The sequence below is a fragment of the Passer montanus genome, unplaced genomic scaffold, assembly GCF_014805655.1.
Source record: "Passer montanus isolate IOZ18808 unplaced genomic scaffold, ASM1480565v1 scaffold72, whole genome shotgun sequence".
In the NCBI taxonomy this organism is placed as follows: domain Eukaryota; kingdom Metazoa; phylum Chordata; class Aves; order Passeriformes; family Passeridae; genus Passer; species Passer montanus.
In genome coordinates, this window is record NW_024372370.1 from 2,755,923 (window position 1) to 2,777,231 (window position 21,309).

The 21,309-nt window shown below is 39.5% G+C and overlaps 1 protein-coding gene across 9 annotated transcripts in view; it reads right to left on the bottom strand.

The window, feature by feature from the left end:
- Window positions 1–21,309, bottom strand: part of MBNL2 (muscleblind like splicing regulator 2) — a 106,717-nt gene that overhangs the window by 13,039 nt on the left and 72,369 nt on the right. For 4 of the 9 annotated variants that reach the window (XM_039730488.1, XM_039730497.1, XM_039730491.1 and 1 more), the window contains 7 exons: window positions 20,333–20,497; window positions 17,149–17,349; window positions 15,732–15,995; window positions 10,080–10,133; window positions 9,257–9,410; window positions 6,027–6,062; window positions 4,531–4,625 (listed from right to left, as the gene is read on the bottom strand). In XM_039730488.1, coding sequence (XP_039586422.1) covers window positions 4,531–4,625; window positions 6,027–6,062; window positions 9,257–9,410; window positions 10,080–10,133; window positions 15,732–15,995; window positions 17,149–17,349; window positions 20,333–20,497 — 969 coding nt within the window. The remainder of the gene's footprint in view (window positions 1–4,530; window positions 4,626–6,026; window positions 6,063–9,256; window positions 9,411–10,079; window positions 10,134–15,731; window positions 15,996–17,148; window positions 17,350–20,332; window positions 20,498–21,309) is intronic. The other 5 variants (XM_039730494.1, XM_039730493.1, XM_039730496.1 and 2 more) reach the window with 5 other exon arrangements.

Genomic DNA, 21,309 nt, shown 5'->3' on the forward strand with positions numbered 1-21,309 from the left:
GACTCACCAAGATGAATATATATAAATGGAACAGTAGTGAGGCTTTCTAATTTAGACATTTAAAGCCCCCACAAGGAGGTGCTTACCATTATTTAAAACTGAACTTCAGCCCCAAAAGTCAGAAAAACATCTCTCTCAAATAATGTCAGGATAAACCATCCTCTATTAAATTACCTTTGGTGTGCAGGGTGGAGGAAGTCAAATTTGTCTGCATTTCCATTAACAGGAACATCCTTATCTCGAAATAGGCTCTATCTAATCTTCCTCCAAGTTTCTAATCCTGTATTTTCTCATAAAGTAAACAGCAAAACAAGAAGAGAAAAAAACCCTCCCAACATTATTTTCCTTAAGATCTATGACTTTTATGTCATCCTGAAATTGCAGCACTGTACATGCTTAGCCTAAAAAACCAGTCAGTAAATATTGCTCTTTCCCTCTACAACGAACCGAAACAAGGTGGGGACTGGTCTCTTCTCCCAAGTAACAAGTGACAGGATGAGAGAAAATTGCCTCAAGTTGTACCGGGGAGGTATAGATTGGATATTAGGAAACAATTCTTCATGGAAAGGGTTGTCAAGCACCGAAACAGTGCCCAAAGCAGTCACTATCCCTGGAGGTTTTTTTTAACCCTGGCAGTCCTGGGTTAACACTTGGACTCGATAATCTTAGAGGTTTTTCCAACCTAAATGATTCTGTGATTCTACCAGTGAGTGAAGCTCAGCAGGTAACAGTTTCCAGGCTTGCTTGAGCATTGCTAGCCCACCAGCTAAAGGAATAACAAGAGCTTTGTTAAAGATCTCAGAAGTACATATTTACACACAAAGACTGTATTAATATTTTAAGCAGGACATCTTGCATACCTCTGTCCACATGCATGCACTAGAGGGAGCTAGGACCAAACCCTCTGTATTCACATCCTAATGCTACTTCTCACCATCATTTCACATAGTTTCAAACTGCTCCAAGAAAATGCTGTCAGCATCCCCAGACAACTGAACTGAAAGTTCATCAAGCATCTGCTGCTGAAGTGGGGTTAAGCAGCTGAGGCTTCAAGCCCCTCCTGGCAGGAATGGCTGGAGCAATTGTCAAGAGCAGAAGAAGGAAAAGAGGAAGGGCCTTTTACCTCTGACCAGTCATACTCCTGGATATGTACCTTTCCAGCTACCCTTCACCGGAAAGCTGAAGTCCCCTCCCCTCCATTCCCTCTCACCACAGCCTGGCAGCTACAGTAAGTGAGGCATTTTGCTGCATCCTGTTTACATTACATTGCACCAAAGCAATTCTCTTCCCCTCTGAAGTACACTGCAAGAAAATTATTTTTAAAACCTAAGCTTTGTAAGTCAGGAAAAGCAAGAGAAGCCAAATTTCCATATATTCTTAACTGGTGTCACCCTGCATAGATGTTCACAGTTCAGCCTTTAACTACACATGTGTCTCGTGCCATACATTGAACACACAATGCCCAGAGCCAAGGATGACAGTGTGTGCCAGTGCAGGTGTATTTTGAGCTCTAACTCATTATTTTCTGAAAGAAAGGATATACAGAAGACATAAGACATAGTGATTTTTTTGGTTTTTTTCAAAATAGAAACTGACAGCACATACTAAATAATTTACTGGACCCAACAGAGTTATTATGTTTTATCAGTCATCAGCTGAGACTCCATAACTTTTGGGATGTTGACTTTTCCCTTCCACTTGTGCTTCAAAGACACTGGGATCATCACACTCAATCCCAGGAAGACCCACAATCTTTCCCCAGGTCAGAATATTAAACAAAATGATATTAAGATAAATTATTAAGCCCTACTGAAACTTTCTTTTCATGCCCAGAATTGTGAGAAGCTGTGGGACCTGAAATGGGACAAGCTGAAGGCTGCAGGTTGTAAAAAAAGTATGGTAGAGACACTGGAAAGAGGAAACTGTACCTCACAGATATGTAAAGTAGTGTGGCACAGGCCAGAAAAGGAAATTGTATCTGGTTGGGAATAAAAAAGTCTTTTTCTGAAATACTCAGGAGAGTTTAAACCCATACAAGAGGACACAAAGAATGCTATGACTATGAACAAAGTCATGCTAATTACCATGTTAATAACCTGCTCCTGCTATGTTTCTTGGGTTAAAGAAATACTGAGAATTAGAGTCACAGAGTACTGTGGGGCTTTCCTAGCATTGTAGCTTTGTCTCCAATCTTAGGACATTGTAAATAAACAGAAAACTTGGAGTTTTGTCTTTTATAAAGAAGAATTAAATACTACTGCTTTCCCTACTTTGAAATACATGGTTTTTTAACAGTAGCTTTTAAAGACTGAAAATGGCTAAAACAAAGACAGGAGAGAGAAAAAAGAAGACTGTGATGGCACATGCTACAGAAGCCAACAAGCTCCTGAGGTGGGACTCGGCTCCTCCCCGTGCAGTGGTGCAGAGCTTTGGTAGCATTCATTCTACAGGCAAGGGACAAAGGCAAGACCCTCCAGGGCAATTTTCCCTGTCCTAACACACACTTCCAGAAAAGCAGATTATCTAGATGCCAAACTTACAAATGGCTGAAGTAAAACAAGTGAAAACCCATTCTCCTGTTAAACCATCCATTAATTTCAGCATGGAATTGTATGTACACACACACACACGCATACATGCAACTAGATAAATACAGACTCTTTCTACAGTTCCTGTTAAATTTAAAATGCTATAATGCTACAATGCAAACAAAATCTGCACTGGGAAAGAAGGGGCTCTGCCTACCATCCTGACAGATGAAGAAGAGCATTAAGACACACCTTTGTCTTCTCAGTGGCACTAGTTACTTGCATGAAAGTGTTCTCATTAACTCAAAAAAATACTGCTTACTCGTCCTTTTGTAGGCATTCATGTATTTATTCTACCTTCAGCCCCAGTCAGCCCCTCTGGCACTCAGGAGCTGCCCCAGCTACAATCCTGTGCTGGAGAGGGTCCCTGGCTCAACCTCTCCCCAAACCATCCCATTTTCTCTTAGTCCCTTAGCATCTTCAAGTCCCTCTGTCACCACTTTGAGATCACAAAACTACACTGGATACCACCAAACAATTTTCTGCTGTAGACACTGTTCTGGGAAGGACTGTGTAATGCACTGTTTGCCTGCTGCACTTTCAACCTTAACCCAAGCATTTTTCACAAGCTAGCTCTCAGAAAAGTAAGCACAAAACAACAATCCTCTTGTGATGAAAATGCTAGAAGCAAAAACATCACAATGTCAGCAAATTACCCTTTAAAAAACCCAAAGAAAATGGACTGGTTTGTATTTCTTTAAGAAAGTAGGATGTATTTCAGAGGTAGTATATTTTTCCTAAATTATTAAAAATAAACTCTTGCAGTGAGTTCTATTTTTCCATGAGATACCTCAATAGTTTTGGGAATGCCAGTAAAAAAATAAACCTGTTAGTATATCATTATTAAGCAAAACATTTTCACAGATTTCTTTCTAAGTCCTTGGCAAGTGGAGGGGAAGGAACCAACAGGACAGCATTTCTACTGGGTCTGCAACAGCTTGTCAATCTGTTCAGGAGCAACACAAGGAAAGATGATGGGGATGTAGCCCTTTGCTTTCTTCTGGTGAGCAAATCTGCTTGTTTGCTTTTCCATCTGACCTCTAAGAACCTGAGGGGAACACATCTCAGGTGGAAGTGCCTGAGCATGGTTCCAGAGCAAGAGAAAAGCCAGAGTGATCCAGCTGCTGTGCAAACTCCTCTCTCAGCACATCAGGGTGGGAACCACCCCAACAGAGGAGTCAAAGCTACACACCCCGGGCTGCAATATATGTGTCTTCCCTGGGAATTAGGTCCTACAGGAAGAGGGAAATCCCAGCCAAAATGAAAACTACTTAACTAAAATGCAGAAGAAGAGGAGAAAGTATAATCTTTCTTAGCCTACCTCAGACAATAATCCCTGGGATTCTTTCTATCAATGTCTTTTCTTAGGGAAATATAATTCCCAGGTTAAAGATACACTTTCAAATATAAAGCAGGCATAGTCATAAATACCTTCATTGCTGTTTTGATCACTAGTATTTACAGAAAACATTCAATTTTTTTTCCAGCTGCCTTGTCCTGCTTGTGATTTTTTGACAGCTTCCATGCTTACAAATTAGACCTCATAGAGAAGGCTACATTAACACACCTGAATATTTGAAACCTGTGATGATCCTCCTTCTGAACTTAGGAGTTAATAATAGACTTTTGTAAGTAGTCCAGTGCTACGGTGATTCTAACTTCAGCTGGGTTAATTACACAATAATTAGGTACAAACATCGCAACACAAAACACAGCTACATCATTATTTGCAACAAATGTTAACTCTAAATAAGTGCAACCTGTCCCACAAACACTTGCTATAAACGACTTAAAAATAAAAGTAAAATTTGATGGGGTAAACACAGAAATAAAAAAAAAAAATTCTCTGTGAGAATTTTTTTTGTTAAAAAAATAAAATAAAAATCTCAGCACTCATTTAGAGTTCAGGATCTTGTGAAAGAAAGCTTTAAAAGGAGCAAACCTGATTTGCTGTGGCTGTTGCGGCGAAGGGAACACTTGTTGCAGGAGTTGTTGCTGCAGAGACAGTGGCGGCCGTAGCGTTGTGCATCATGGGTACTTTCAGGAGGGGAACCATGGAAGCAATGAACAGGAGGGTGCAGCATTATGGTAAGAGAAGTGGTATTTTTGGCATGGTGAATATCAAGAGCGGCAAGCCATCGTCATGGGTTAAACCGGCAGATGGCATGCAATCACAGTGCAAAGCGAGAAAGCGTGGCGGAGAAATAAAAAAAAAGGGAAAATAGCTTATTACAAGTACAATTAAAGGAAGGTTGTCAACACAATCGGCGATTCCCAGAAAAAAAGAGTAAGGACCACTGAAAATGCAAGTGCTGGCTCTAAGAAGAAGATTACTTGTGCAAATGAGGCCTTTACCAAAACAGCCCATTACCTGTGAATTGTTACGTGCATAATTTGTTTTCCCCTAGTACAGCTATAATGCACTTCAAAATAAAATCCCAGTGGTTTACACTGGGAAGAAAATTGTTAAATGTTCATCTTAATTTTTAAACACAGTTAAAAATGAATTATTTTCATGTATCTTCATTTTGAAGTAAGCTAGATACTCACTGTCTTTCTTTAAAATCCAATTTATGCATTTTTTCCTACTAGCACTGCATAACTGTTTGACTTTATCAGAGTTAAATTACCATCTGCTTGAGGCAAAAATCAGGAGAGGGATGATAATAATTATCCTGATATATATTCTACTTTGTTTGATCTAAAAAAGCAAGATCGATTTTGTGAAAGACACAGCTTTTGCTCATTTTAAGAATGAATTTTAATCAGCATCTTCATAGGGGAATTATTAATTTGATGTTTTAAAGGCTTGATATTTTAACTGTTTATGTGAGTAGGCCCAAAACCCAGGAATGAAATCACTGGATAAGGCAATAGAAGAAAGATTACTTTTCTGTCTCAGAGGCTGTGGCATTGGACTTCCACTCTGCATGCCCAAAATGTTAATTTCAGGTTGCAAATATATTTAAAGAAGGAGTGAGATTCTGATCACGAGTTTCAACAGAACCTCTGTGCATCAAAGTAGGCATTTCTGGGAAACGCTGATAAAACTTTCTAACACACAGCAAAGGAGAAATAGGCACACCACTATGAAACTTTAAAACACTGATGAAATTTGCTGGCTTTTTCCAGTATTTTATGATTTTATAGTACTAGACAATATAAAATATAAAGAGAAATAAAACTTTGAAAACTGAAAAGCAGACTGGAATTCATGGTATTATGCTTTTGCAGTGTAGTTGTTATAGCAGGTGATATCATGTCTAAACTGCAGCTTTCATCTACAAATCTAAACACTCTGCAAAGTCAACCAGAAGGACAAGCGAACCTTTAATTCTAGTCAGTGGCTAAATCTCGCCTAGAATTTTTGAAACAAGTGAATATACATCATATACAGTATGAAAAAAAAAGAGATCAATAAAGAAATTTGGAACCTACCAATACTGGTAGCGGGTGTCATGCACAAAACTGACCCTGCGTGTCATGCAATGATAGGTGAAAAAAGTGGATAAAGGGAAGAAACAGGTTAGCTGTTTAGAGTTAACATTCAAAGTGAGATTCAAGCATAACCACAGAGAAGTAAGTTAGTTAAATGAAACTGTAAGGTCATTCACAGTTTTGCTTAAACACAAAGAGGTGATTGTGTTCTTACTAAACTCCTGTATATACTGTGTGGGTTTTGGCATGTTTCTGTACATATTCAAGATACTTCATAAACTTTTTTACTTATTAATGTTATCCTTTCACTTAGTGCTTTTGCAGCAACAGGTTTTTGTTTATAAAAACATCTGTGGTTAAAGACGAGAGTATCTGGGACTTTTAGAACTCATTGCATAATTCAGACAGCTCAATGTTGCGCAATCAATTTTTTGACACGTGGCAGGAAAAGAAAGTGGAATTAAGACAATATTCTATTGCAGGGCTTTGCCAAATTCGTGTTTGATGTTAATGTACCCATTCTTAACACAAAGAAAACAGTACTTTGACAAGTCCCAAGCTAAACACCTCAAAGCGTGTAACATTCCAGCAGAAGGCTCCCAGCGCACCACAGAGATGCTGTGGGATGACTGCTCACCTGCCAGACAGTTTACCTTTGGTGCCTAGCCCACCTTTAACCTTTCTGGAAAGGCCAAATGAAAGAAAGAGATCAGCCTATTTCCAGTACAGTGCATACAGCGAGCTGGTGAAGGCAAGCAGGTAAGGAGACTAATGCAAGGTAGGTGCATATTTGACACAGAGTCGAATATGCTTCCTTTATTCCCGCTGAATTACTACTGCGGCCCCGTATGGGACCGTCGCAGGGCTTGCGTGACTATGAATGACCTTACCCAAGAACAGTCCCCAGAGAACACACAAAGTTCCTCCTCTAGAGGCTATAGGAACACTAACAAACAGCAATGAGAAGAGAGAAAAGATCTGCTGTTTTTGAGATCGTTCACCGAACAATAAGGAGAAGGTGACAAAGCAATCAACTGATGTAAAACAAACAAAGTGCAGAACTTCGGAGGTAAGCCATGCTAAGTCAAGCCCCACACTTTTTATTGGGGGAGCCAGTGGTTAATAAAGCAGAGAAGTTATATAAAACAATTAAGTTTTATATATAATCCAGCAGCAAAACTTGTCTTAAAATTTAACACACACGCACACACACACAAGGAACACATTTGAAAATTATACCAGTTTAGAAAATATCACATAATCATTTAAAATCCAACGGATAATGTCATGCATCTCTCCTCAGATGTGGGTTGCATGACAGTTGTTACACCCACCAAATCCAACCTTCCCAGGAAATGTGGGAATATCAGATGTATCATCTTTAATGGAAAGCTCATGACACCCATTCCTATAGAGGGTGTTCCCCTTTCCTGAACTCCTCCCATACCCCACTCCTCTCTTTAATATCCTTCCTTGGAGCTGATGGTGTTTGAAAAGAGCAGGAGGTTCATCACTTTAAGAAAGGTTTTCTACTTAGGGGCTTGGGCTCCAACTGGTATTTTATACCTCTGTTTCTTCCTTCTTTTTATGCACTTGAGTTGGGACTTGACAACAACCTGGCTCTTAAGGTTTGGTTCCAAGATCCACCCTTACTACCACCAGAAATTGGTCAGCTAAAACTAGAATTACAATTAGCTGGAAAGAGGGATGGACAATAAAAAGTACAAAAAGTGAGGTACTTAAAGAAGCATGAACATTCCAAAAGTCTGGAAAATATCCAAATGCTTTCTCACCAAAAAAGGTTTACTGTATTTTCCATAGTTAACTTGAAGTCCTTGTCAATTGCAAATAAGAGCAGTAAGCCCTGAAGGGGAGTGCTTAAGAAGGAAAAATACCTATCATGCTACAAATTCTCATAGTTTCAATGTAAAATAAACTTGTGGACATTTCTGTATGTTCTTCAAGCACAGGGCAGTCTTCCTTCATGTTCAAATAGGCAGTCTCACCATTTATTTACTTTTTTTCAAACACTCCCATAAATGTCAGTGTGTTTTCTGCCACACATATTCTGGTGCACCAATGTGCTAAAAATAAGGCTATGCTATTACTTACTATTACAAATATGGGGGCAGGCTCCAAGGTTGTTACTGAGGCCTTATAGAAAAATTCCATGAAGTCAAAGCCATCTGTGTTTGTTTTTTATCTTTAAAAACATATGGGAATGCTGATAGATTGGGAAATCATCATGTGTTGCCTTTCATTCCTTGTTTAACCGACATTATTTCTATAAACTAAAATAACATTGCTGAAATGTCAAGCACATTTGCAAACATGTAGTTTTAAACTATTCTGAAGTTCACACTTGAGAACACCCTGACACTAAAATATGTAATTTGTTAATTATGAATGAAATCACAGAATTCCTTAGGAGGGAAATTCTCCTTTGGGAAGTTGGAGTGGGGGTGACTGACACAATTTAGAGGGTGGTGTTGTTGCTGCTTACAAGAGCACCCAGCACATCCCTTCTCTCGCCCTGCTACCAGCCAGGGTGCAGGTCAAGCCATCTCTGAATGCTCTGATTTTCACAGAACTCCGAGCACTGAAATATAAATTACAGTCACTCATCTTCAGATCATCCCTATGAAGAATTATAACCCCAGCTATGAGCCACAAATGCTAGGAAAAGTTCTGGTGGTGCTCCAAAACCACGAAAATGCATCTGGTGCCTGAAAACCCTTAAGTGCAGGGAGTGATGTTTTTTGCCAGTGCTTCCATGCAGGTATTGACTGGAAGTTTATGGCTGGTGTTTCCCTTCTCAGGGTGCCTGTGTGGGGCTGGGGAAATCCCCACAGCTGCAAGACAGCAGCTGAGGGAGCAGGAGGATGCTGTGGCATCTCTGAAGCATAATGCTTTTCCCAGCATTTTTTTTAGTGGAAACAGATACGAGTCAAAATCTCTCTTTCTGCCAATTTACAGTAGGCAGAAAGGGGCAAACTCTGGAGAATGATGAGCAAGGCTATGAATGTGCAAAAAAGCAGATTAACGGCACGTTGAAATTTCTGCTCGAATTCTTGTCCTTTGCAAGAGGAATTAAAATAATGTGCAATCTTCAGTGCAGGCTTCATCTCAAGTGGGGAAGGGAGCATAATAAAACCTTCTGTTGAGTGCAACTGCCTGAGACAGAGGCTACCTCAGGGACACTAAAGTGGTTCAATGTGGATACAACATACCTGTCGGGATAAACGCTGCATGTTGCTGCAACTGAGCATTGGCAAGAGCCTGTTGATAGTGCAAGACACTGGGATTGAAAACGGCACTGGCACCATTGCTTTTTTCAAGTGCTTGTCTCTTTGGTAAAGGGTGAAGAACACCAGGAGGAAAGGCCTGTAAATAAGAAAGTTAGTTAAAATGGCTCAATTTTTAAGACCTTGTCTGTAAGATATACATAAATACAAAAACTTAGTATTTTTAAAGCGGCTAAGGATGCCTCGCCATGCATATTAACTCAAAGCACAGCAATGTAAAATGGGTGAAATTTTGTTATTGGTAGCAAAAGCATGGTACTATTCACCTAGAACTGTAGCAGCACAACTACTGAAAAGAAACGTTTGCTTTAAAGCAACGAAAATGGCATTGCCTTTAAGTAGGTTTTCGAATATTACAGGGAGAAAAAACCACTTGTGTTTCATTGCCAAGTATTTTATTTTATTTTTAAATTTAAATATAATTTCCTATTATTATACAGATTAATGGATTATGTTATGCATTTTCAATTACAAAAGCAGTTTTATCTCAATTCAACTTTTCATGAAATATTTAAAAAAGATGAAACTGTGTTAGGAACCAAACTAAATCATCTGCGGTCTATTACGTATGAGAATGAGATGGATAAATAGAGCTTCCGGTAAATTAATGAGTATGTGAAATCATTTCTGGTTGATGTTTGAAAAGTAAAGCGATACAAATTTCATTAGTTGCTTCTCTGAAGGAAAAAAAAAATTAAATAAAATAAAAAAAGCTACATGCAAAGCAAAAGGTGAAAGGTCAAAGTACCAGGTCTACAGTTGCTTCGAGAGGTCGCTTCATTGCTTTGGCAGTCGACTGAGTCTTTTAATAACAGGCAGCGAGCACATGATGGCAGTGGGCCAATGGGAGTCAAGCGAATTAACATACAGGTAAACAGCAAGCAGAGGTGCGTCATGGGAACGGCATTGCATTTGTGGATAGGTGAGAAGGAAAAAAATATTCTGAATGCAATATACAACATACAAAACACTAGGCATGCACAACAACAAAAATGTCTTCTAAAGAAATGAATATTACACTTTGAATTAGTACCGAAGCAAAAATGCATCTACTATACCTTAGTTAAAAGCATATAAGAGAGTAAAATATAGATGTTTGAAATTCAGGAAAGTTGAGTAAAACAGCAGCTTGCAGACACTATTAAGCATCATATAAACACTTCACAAAGATGCAGAAAGTTTTAAGGATACACCTATTGGAATTCCTGATAAGTCAGTTTGGTCACATTTTGAAGTGGGAAAATTAATTTTGGAGGTTACATTTTCAAATACAAAACACTAGTGAAAGTTGTAATGCATTACAAATTCTATTAATATCAGTGCTTACAAGGTGATTGTCTTTTAATTTAGAGAAGTGAATCATTCAATGGTGAAAATGAAAGAGGTTCTCATTCACCAATATAAAACACAGTACATAGGATGTCCAGTTACACTAACTTATCATTAATTCCTTTTCTTTTCTCCTACAGCTGGGTCATTTTTGTAGATTTTTTAAATCTTGTAACTTACCACATTACATTGAGAGGGAAAAAGGTCTTTCAGAATTGAAAACATACTTTCTAAATTTTGCTATAACCTTTAGTACTAGCTTCAGGAGCAGGGAGTAAAATTGGGCTCCCAGTTCATAAGCCAGCATTAACATATGAGTTATGGTACTAGTCCAGCATTTATTAATTTTTCAAAAGAAAGTATTTAGGCATAGTACATAGGCATATACATTTATGTATTCTTTCACAGTAAATTCAAACTTATGGCTGATATGACAGCATTCTGTAAAAATTTTCTTGTATAAAATATTACTTTCAAGTTTTATAGTGTAAATAATTCCTACAAACCTTTAGAAAGGAAATAAAAATTTAGTTTGAAATCAAAATTTTTAGTTTTATTTTTTAAACACAGGCTGATACTTAGCTCTTTTTAGAATACGCAGATTATGTCTACCTTGAAATCAGTATGTGGAAATAGGGAACAAAAGTCAAGGCGCAGGAAGAGAACAAGGCACAAAATGCCTGCAAACACCTTGTGGTGTTGATAAGGTGCCAACAGGGTATTCTGCAGGATAGTCCTTATTTTACTCATTCCTTGTAGCTGCCTCTGTACCATGAGTCTTGTCAATGCCCTCCTCATCTCTTCTTTAGCACTTTTCTGCCTTACATACCCTGATCTACAGGATCTGCTCATCTCTCTGGACCCAAGACCCAGACACAAGAAGAAACACCTAGTCTGAAGTGGGGATTGGGACAGACTTCTGTCTAAGCAGGACACTGTGCAGGTACCACTGCAGAGGACATCACTCCACTGCCTGGGGCACAGCCTCTGAGCTACTCTGCCTCCACCACAGAGGGAAGTCTGCACAGAGGTGATGCAGTGCAACTGAATTCAGCATTATGCGGTGATGAAGTCCACAAGTTCAAGCCAACATCGCTAAGAGTAAAGTGTTTTCAGTTAATTACCTTTATTATCCAAATACAAATCTTATCTAATCTCACTTGATAACTTATCTCTCTGTTTATTATTGCCTTTCTCCAATTTTTCTCCATGCTCTTCTTAACATCACCTTCCTACTTTGAAGCTTTCTTTTGGCTTTCTCCTCATATTCCCCAGCAAGTTCAGTTTTAATCTTCCCAACCTGAAGGCTTGGTCTGTTCTAAACATACTCATCAACCTTGCTTCCATGTAGTCTCCCATTCTTTTCAGACTTTCAAACTGCTCATTTTTCTCTCCAATATCAATATTTTCTTTTATTTCATCCTGATACTAAAACCTCCTTTGCCTCTTTCTGTTCCATCAGATTATCTCCTTCTCAGCATTTGATCTACATAACTAACAACCAACGAATCAATAGCTACAGGATGGAGAGGAAGAGGATACCAAAAGGAAATAAAGATAATATTAAAAATGACCTAACATCCAAGGCATAGTATTTGCCTGCCATATGGCACACATGCTATAATTTCTCCTGGAATACAAACAAGATCCAACAGCAGTGGCCTCCATGAATGTGCAAGGAGCTCCTGACTAAACTCAAATGAAAAAAGGAAAGCCCACAAGAGGTGGGAGCAGGGACAGATGGCTCAGGAGGAACAGGGACACAGCCTGAACATGCAGGGATATGTTAGGAGAGTCAAAGATCACCCGGAGTTGAATCTGGCAAGGGATGTGAAAGACAACCAGAAAGGCTTCTGAGCAACAAAAGGAAGACTAGAGAAAATGTGTGTCCACTGCTTAATGGGGCAGGCAGCCTGGTGACACAGGACATGGAGGAGGCTGAGGTTCAGAAAATCCTTTCCATCTCAGTCTTTACTGCCAAGACTGGCCTTCAGGCCAGTGGGAAACCAGTGGGAAAGTCTGAAGTGAAAAAGATTTTCCCTTGGGGGAGGATGATCAGGTTAGGGAACATTTAAACAAGCTGTATGTACACAAACCCAACCAACAGAATGCACCCTGGGTGTTGAGGGAGGTGGCCAATGTCACTGCAAGGTTATCTTACTTATCTTTGAAAGGTCCCCCCAACTGAGGGAAATTCCCAAAGACTGCAAGAAAGTAAATGACACCCCTATCTTCAAAAAGGGCAGGAAGGGAGGTCTGAGGACTGGCAGGTTGGTCAGCCTCACCTCAGTCCCTGGGAAAGCAATTGAACAAATCCTCCTGAAAACCATCTGCAAACCCATGAAAGCCAAGACAATGATGGCAAATAATCAGCATAGATTTATGACAGGGAAATTGTGCTTAACCAGCCTGACATCCTTCTATGATGAGACTGGTGGAGTGCTGAAGGGAGAGCAACGGATGTTGTTTCTCTTGATTTCAGAAAGGATTTCAACACCATTTCATCCTCACAGACAGATTTATTTATCGTGGGCTAAATGGGAAAGAGGGAGGTGGACTGACAATTGTCTCACATGCCAGGCTCAAAGGGATGTGACCCATCACAACACAGAGCCCAGCTGGAGACCAGTCACCAGTGGAGTGAAAGTTGGAAGAGTGGTAAATACACAAGATAGACGTGCTACTGCTCAGAGGGTCCAGGAAATCTGGAGAAATGGCACAGAGGAACTTCACAAAGTCCAACAAATATCAAGACCTGTACCTGGGGAAGAACACCACAAGGCCCCAGTACATGCTGGGGGCCACAAAGGCTTGGCAGAAAAGAGCCTCAAGATCCTGGTGGACACGAAGCCAGCAATGTGCCCTCAAATGCAAAGGCAGCTAATGGAATGCTGGACTACATTGGGAAGAATATCACCAACAGGTGAAGGGAGGTGATTCTTCCCCTCTACTCAGCCTTGGTGAGGCCACATATGGAGCCCTCTGTCCAGGTCTGGGCACCCCAGTAAAAGAAAGATACAGGCATACTAGAAAACACTCCCAATAAAGTACCTGAAAGATGATCAAGGGCCTGGATTCAGCCTAGAGAAGATACAGATGAATCTCATCAGTGTATACAAATATCTGATTTCAGGCTAAAGATGGAGCCAGTGGTGCCCAGGGACAGGATAAGAGGCAATAGAAACAAATTTAAATAAATGAAATTCCATTTAAATGTAAGATTAAAACAAAACAAAAAAAAACCCCGCAAAACATTTCTTTTTACTGGAATTATGAAGCAGGTTTTCAAGTTATGGCCCAGTTAGAGATATTAGTAATCCAAACAGACACATCCTGGGCAATCTCCTCTAGCTCCCCTGCTTAAGCAGGGGAAACAGGCTGGAATATTTTGTGCATATTTCTCTGCAAAATGTTACCCTGAGTTACAGGTCCCTGTTGCCTTCTCCTGTGACATTAGACTGATAACATTTCAATTCTGTGTTTCCAAAGATGCTTCATCTTGCTTTGAGGCTAATGCAACTCTAATTAAGCCTTATTTAAAACCCCAGGATATATATCTGCAACCATTACCGAAGCACAAAAAAAATTAATCCCATCATCTCTCTCCTTTCTTATTTAGTATAGTGCCTAGAAATATTACATTCTCTAAATGAACAATAAATATTGCACAACAGAAGCTAATCAGAATAAAAACCCAATCTTCTCTGCTTTAATTTCCAGATGGTATTCAATTCCTGCAAGCACAGGAAACTTTAACTAAAAATCATCCAATTTGAAACAAAGGCTGTGATACTATTAGAGAAAGAATATTGAAACTTAAGAAATATTCTTCTGCATGATGGTTTACTTTCTTGCATAACTTACCCTTTGTCCCTCAAAAAAGTCTGGTCTTTTCTAATTTGTTAAATACAATCGCTTGGGGTGGTTATGTACTGTACTGTATTGTGTTTCTTGTAGGCCTTTAAACCAGAGAATAACTGTATTGTCTATAACTATTGTATGCACTGCCCACAAGTCCACAAACCACATCTGCTTAATTATTCGTCCACTGCCAGCAATGAGGACAATGATTCTTTGATTTGCTGCCAGCAGTTTTGTCTCTCAAGTCAGATCCTGGGTGTTCAATTTATTTAACTTTATTAATACCACTGCAAACTCATCAACTTTCCTGGTAGCAACTGTAGGAGGAATCCAATCCTGGTGAAGGGGTGGGCTGTCTTGTCTGAACAGTTTTAAGTAAGAGGTTAAAATATCTGAAAATAAAAGCCCTCACTCTCTTTTCTTCTGACTGTAGCCACAATGTTTATTTCCTAATGATTCCCATTACAGTTCACTACTGTAAAACCTCATGATTCAAGCAATTGGCCCACAATAGCAGGAGAGGCAAGAAGTCTCCAGGCGTGAAATGTGTCTAACCAAAGTTCAAAAAGATACAGGCAACACTTTTTAGTCATTGGTGATAGTTGTAGATCTACAGAGGGCAGCTCTTTCTCATCCTCAAGCAGGCACTAATGGTACATCAGATGAGTGTCCTGGTTTTTCTATTCTACCAGTTCAGTGAGACCAAGGTGGCTGGCTGGTTGTCTCGTTTCTAAGGCAGACTGTGCTGATCGCAATACGGGTTTCTGTTCTACTAGTGATCTCTGAAGCAAACACTGTCTCTTTGCTTTTCTTCCAAATTTCCACATGTATATCTGCCATCAAAGAGCTAAAGCAGCATATGTGTCCCTGTTTTCCTGGGAACACTGAAGCTTATCAGTTTTGTTTCTGTTTGGAAATACGAGGGGCAAATTTACATATAATTAAGGCAGAGAACAGAAGTGGTATAGAGTGTCATTTGCTTCACTGTCTTGAATAGAAATACAGCATTAAAACAAGGGCATAAAGAAAAGAAAGTGCTTCCTCCCATCAAGCAATAGTAATAATTTTATAAACTCTTATCTTTCACCAAAATAAAAAAAAAGAAAAATTAAAAAAAGAGGCAAAAGAGAAAAGAAAGTATAAGCAAACAGCATTAAATTGAAGCAAAATAGGCATCAAAAAAAAGGCAGCCATACATGCCAGCACTTACCATCACAGTCGCAGCTGCCGCAGCTGCCTGGGCTGCCACTGCAGCCTGGTTGGCTTGGTGTTGCGCCGCTTTGATTTTGGCCTGCAAATGTGCAGGAGGGTGAAAATACTTGCATTTCTCCCTCATGCAACGACCTTTTATGTAATCCATACACACGGTTACGGTGTTGTCATTTGTGTCAATCATTGTGCTGTCTGCCGGATGCGCAAAGCGGCAATCAGTCTCTCCACGCGCACAGTTCCCCCGCTGGAACTCCCTGCACACCTACGCGCAAAACAACACACATTGCAGGGGCACAGCTTGGTGCAGCGTGAAAGGCAGGGAGTGTCCCACGCCCCCAAAAGACAGACCTGCCCCCTTCCCCTGTTAGTTCAAGTTTTACAACAACTTCAATCTAATAAACCCTTCATCTTTTGGTGGGTGAGGGGAATGCACCTATTTTATCCTTATGTTCTTGGCTCCTTGGTACTGTGGCTAAATAACAGAAGCATTCCCAAATGCCTTTCCTTTTTCCTGTTTAAAAAGCAGCTGGGAAGGATACTTACTTACGTAACTGCTCCTGCAAAACTAGCTGGGAATCACAAAATATTTTGTCTCTTTCTGACTACACTTTGTATTCTTGCAGGCAGACTGGTAGGGAAGGAGTTTCTCTTGCTGCAACCCAGGGAAAATACACATCAGATGCACTGCATTTTTTATGGAGTCTACAAACAAAATTGAGAGCCTACTTAAAAATAATTTTCAAAAATGGGCAGAATGAACACACTGATTTTCCTGAGAAGAAATGTGCTCTAGACACCAGTGCTTAGGCTTTTGGGAAAGGACATTCATTTCTGCTAGATCTATTTGGCCTCCTTGTGTACTTGGATCACAGATTCCACTGAGTCCAGCCACGAAGTGATCCAGCAACTGCTGGGAGGCTCTACACATAGCTTGAGGGCTTGTCCCTTCAGAGTGCTGCAGGGTTGGTAATATTCCACATCTCCATTGGCAGCTCAGGGCTGAAGTGCTACACCATTCCCCTAATATCTATCCATAAAGCTACAAAATTCCCTTATTATCAGTGCAGAAAAACCAGGACAATTATTACAGAAATAAAAAATGTGCTTGATAGATATTTCATCGAGGGATGCCTTTACAGTCACGTATACCTGAGGTTTTTTTTAGATGATGAACTTTAATAAAAAAGGAAAACTCATGTTGATGTCTGTGTATTAAATATCAGCAAAAACTACCTTAAAAAGATCAGTGTTTAATTACCACTGGCTGCAAGTGCAGAAATCCTGCCTGGTTACAAGTTTTTTATCTGTACCAACTACATTTAAGCTTCACTTCTAAAACAACCGTTATGCCCTCCAAGACCTCTCACACAGCCTAACAGAGAATGTGTTTCTAGCCACAGTGGCGTCTACAGTACCTCCAGTTTATCAGTCCTGAGGAGTTTCTGGGTAGCAGTTGAACTGGGGACTGAAACCGGTGGACTTCCAGGGACAATGACAGGCGGCGTGGGTAGGATCTCAGTCGGGACTAAGCCAACTCCTGGTGTTACTGGCGTTAGGTAAGGAGCAAAGCTAATAGCCGTGTTCGTTCCTATTGTGGGACCCACCGGAAATGTGGGCTGAAAAAGGAAAACACACACCAAGATGAAACAAAAAGCCCCTTAATCAATAGCTTACTAGTTGTCCTTTGCTTGCTGTTCTTTCTGGCGCTGATTCATTTTCTTAATGAAAAAAACTTTAAACACCTGGCAAAATACACAGTATCCTCTCTTCTTTTAATCACATAACACATTCCAGCAGCACACGAAGAACCACCTTTGTAACTCTATTATTGGAAAAGAGTCTGCAGATGCAAAGGAAGTCCTACTTTTGAACCTGAATCTGCATGGAGGTCTTGCTTACCCTGCAGGCTTATTTACACACCTAAATGTAGAAATAACATAGACTTTATTGCTTTTTCTCAATATCTGTTTTCCTTGGGAAAACAGGCTGTTTTTCAAAGTATTCAGATTTCATAGCTGAAGTGTTATTAACTATATTAAAGCCATATTTCTAATAAGAGTACATATAATGAGCTCTTTGGCATGTAGCTTCCAGTATGTTTGCATACCGTATTTTGCCACCTCCTGCAATTGCAAGTTACTGTGTCTGTTACACTGAAAAAGCTCAACTTCACAAACGTTTGTGTGCTCAGCTGTCACCAGTGGCAAGCAGAATAAATATTACAATCTCAGCTGGACACAATATTTAGAAAGGGATTGTTCAAGCTTATATTAGTTCATCATATGAAAAACTTTGATTGGAGGGAATGATATGGGTCTAAAAATCTTGTTTTGTTTCTTCCTACAGTGAGTCGGTGAAGTCATGACCAGAAGAAAGAGCATTTGTGTGATGCTACAACAGCCATGATGAGGCAGAATAGTGGGTTTGTTAACACCAGCTCCACAGGGGGTGGAGGCAGAACATCACCATGGTCAGCTCATCCTCAGACCTGCAGAGTGCTTTAGTTCTGCAGAGCTGAGTACCCCAGAGAGTGAAGCTATAATTATAAATGCAGAAAAACTATGTGGAAAAACGGGACACATCTCCGATCAGCTTTGTCAGAAATTAAGTTCCCAAATAAGCCAGCAGCTAGAAACGCAACAATTCAACACTAATGCTTCAAAACACTTTAACAAAGGAGTCTTTCTCATTAAAGTGGCCTGCATGACACAAAGTATGTAGAAAATACGCAAGACAAAACGCAGAAGCTAGAAGGCAGTTTTTTCCTTTTTTGTTTGTGTTTAATTTTCTTGGGGTTGTGTTTAATTTTCTTGGGATTTTTTTGTCTTTGGAACCAATTACTAAATTATAAATGGATGTGACTTAGCACCAATAAGATGCTCTGAGTATGTAGATTAACCAGGATAACCAAGTATACAGAAATGGCATCTAACTGCCCTTAAGAGTTAAAAATATATTATGCTGTGCTCTAACCAGTGATCAAATCTGCTTGATATCAAGCAACCCAGTTTATATGTCAGACATGAGCTAAATTCTGAAGAGCATAATAATCAACATTTATATGAAACAATGGTTTGACTATGTTGAAAACAATATGTGCTATGTGAAATACAAATAACAGCTTTGTGTCAGATCTAATTTTAAGAATAAATCCACTCATCAAATGACTTCTATGAAATTTTCTTTCGTTTTTTTATCCATTTGGTCAAGGCTGAGTCATCTTAATCTGGCCATTTGTGTGAGACAGACCTGGCATTTTCATCACAGCAATCAGTATAGAAGACATTATGTCAATGAAATTGTAAAGTTCAAATGATGAAAAGGATGAGAAGAAAAAAGTATAATTTTTCCACTTCAATTTTTCTCATAATATTAAGTGGTGGAATCTATTACTTCATCAAAACTTTTTCTGGTGAAAACTCAAGGAGTAAATGCCCAGGAAATATCAAGGCAAACATCACCAGATACAATCTGATGAACATGTACCAGAAATTTAGGGAGTCCTGACACTCAATGCCCAATCCCACCTGACAGTAGATGTTTTGATTATAAAAATACATTACTGAAAAAGGCATCTAGGGTGAGCTTCCTGTGACCAAATGCAGATGTCTTCTTCTGAGATACTTACACTTGACTTCTGTGGTAGCCCATGGAAAGACAAAGGCACTTTGAAAACTAGATCATCTAATCCAAATGCTGATGTCTGGAATAAGCCGAGCCAATAGTAACTAGGAGTGCTTATGTCTTTTGGTAAACTATAAATGGACGTTGGAAACTCACTGCAGAAGTTGATGCCAACACTCCAGATGCCTCAAGTTAGAGAAAAAAATCCTACTCTAGTGGGATGCCTTATACTAGGAATTTAGATTGAAGAAACATCATTAGCAGCCATGTGTGAAAAATTTAATTCAGATTACTTGCCACACCATGCTTTGGAATTCTGCTACACTGAGAAGCCCAGACGCAAGGACTGCCCAGATCACTTCAGTGCATATCCAAAGATGCTGCTCATGCATGCCAGACTCTAGTTCTATATCACCTCCTGGGTACATGGTGTCTCAGGCACCGTAAGAATCACCTTGAGACAAAATACTGAGTTTGAGAAATTCATGCACCACCAATTCTCTGTCTTATCCTCAGACACTTCAGACTTCAACAGAGTAAGAAAATGCTAATCATTAACCTTTGTTCCTGGTATTGGGATTAAATAATATTTAAAGCCATTCAGACCCATAGGCTCCTGAGAGACTGTTTTCCTACTCAAATTACTTACTAGCAAATTATTGCTATTATACAAATTTTCACCTCCAGAAGGATTATAGATATAAATCTTGCAAACATGACATGAAATGCATTAAGGGGGCAAAAAAAGAGAGAAAAAAAGCAAATTATTATGGCATTAAAGAAAAATAAATCAAGTCTACAGCAACACTCCATTACATCTTGAAATGCAAATATAAATTAATATATCTCCAGCATCTTGACCATTCCTTAAGTTAACAGACAGGGACTATTTTTCTTGATACTATTTAGAGAACTTTTGCAGGTCAATAAAGTCTTCTTTACTTACCATTAAGACCACCAGAGAAATATACTTACCACTGGCTGTAGTGGTGTCCCTGGAAACATGAACTGCATTTGCTGGGCGAGCATTGCTGCTGCAGTTTTTTGCTGGATTAAGTTGTTCCTGCCATTGATTTCCAGTTGAGTTTTTAAATGTGTTGGTGGATGAAGGTACTTGCAGTTCTCCCTTGTACAACGACCCTGGAAAAAGAAGTCACACTAATCAGTTGGCTGCTTTTGATGATAGTTCAGTGCCTTTGAGCAAAATATTACATCATAAACTAAGCAAGAACTAATGAAACACAGGGTGTTTCCTGGGAGCTATGTAGAGGGCTGAAAGGAGCTGATGGCCTTGAGCTCTGCCTCAGCCCACTACCTCTGATTGATCATTAAGGCTATTAGCCAGGGAAAAAAAAGGAGAAAATCTGTGAATCAGCATTTTCATTGTTAAGTACACATCGCTGCCATACAATTAATAATCTCAGAACTGTCCAGACTGCCTGAACTGCCTCTCATGACATCCTGGCTAGAGTACCTGCTGTTACCATAATATAAAAGCTTTTTATTAAATGACATCACATGATGAATAACCAATTGAAACCTTCTTTAAGAGAAATGCAGCTTTTAAGTACATCATGTTAAAAATAATTGTGTGATTATAGCAGGGAGGATCTAAAGTTGCCACTCTCTGCTAGCGTTCTCTCACACATTCACCCTTATTCCAGTTCACTGCCTTCCAGCCTCCTGTTTTTATTACATCAGCACAACTTTGAACTATTTCCATTCAAGTATAAAAGAAGTAAAGGTGGTACTTTTACAGCCTAAATTTAGAAGCAGTGCATGGATCTAAATCTGAAGGTACACAGCGAAAGGACAGCTCCAGTCAACATGAAAGGAGGAGTTTTTAGACAGTTATGAGATAATAAGAGACTATAAAAATATAGGTGGGCTGTCATCTTGAGGTGGCTTGGGTAGGAGGACATGGATGTACAAGCTGACCACAAACATAGGTA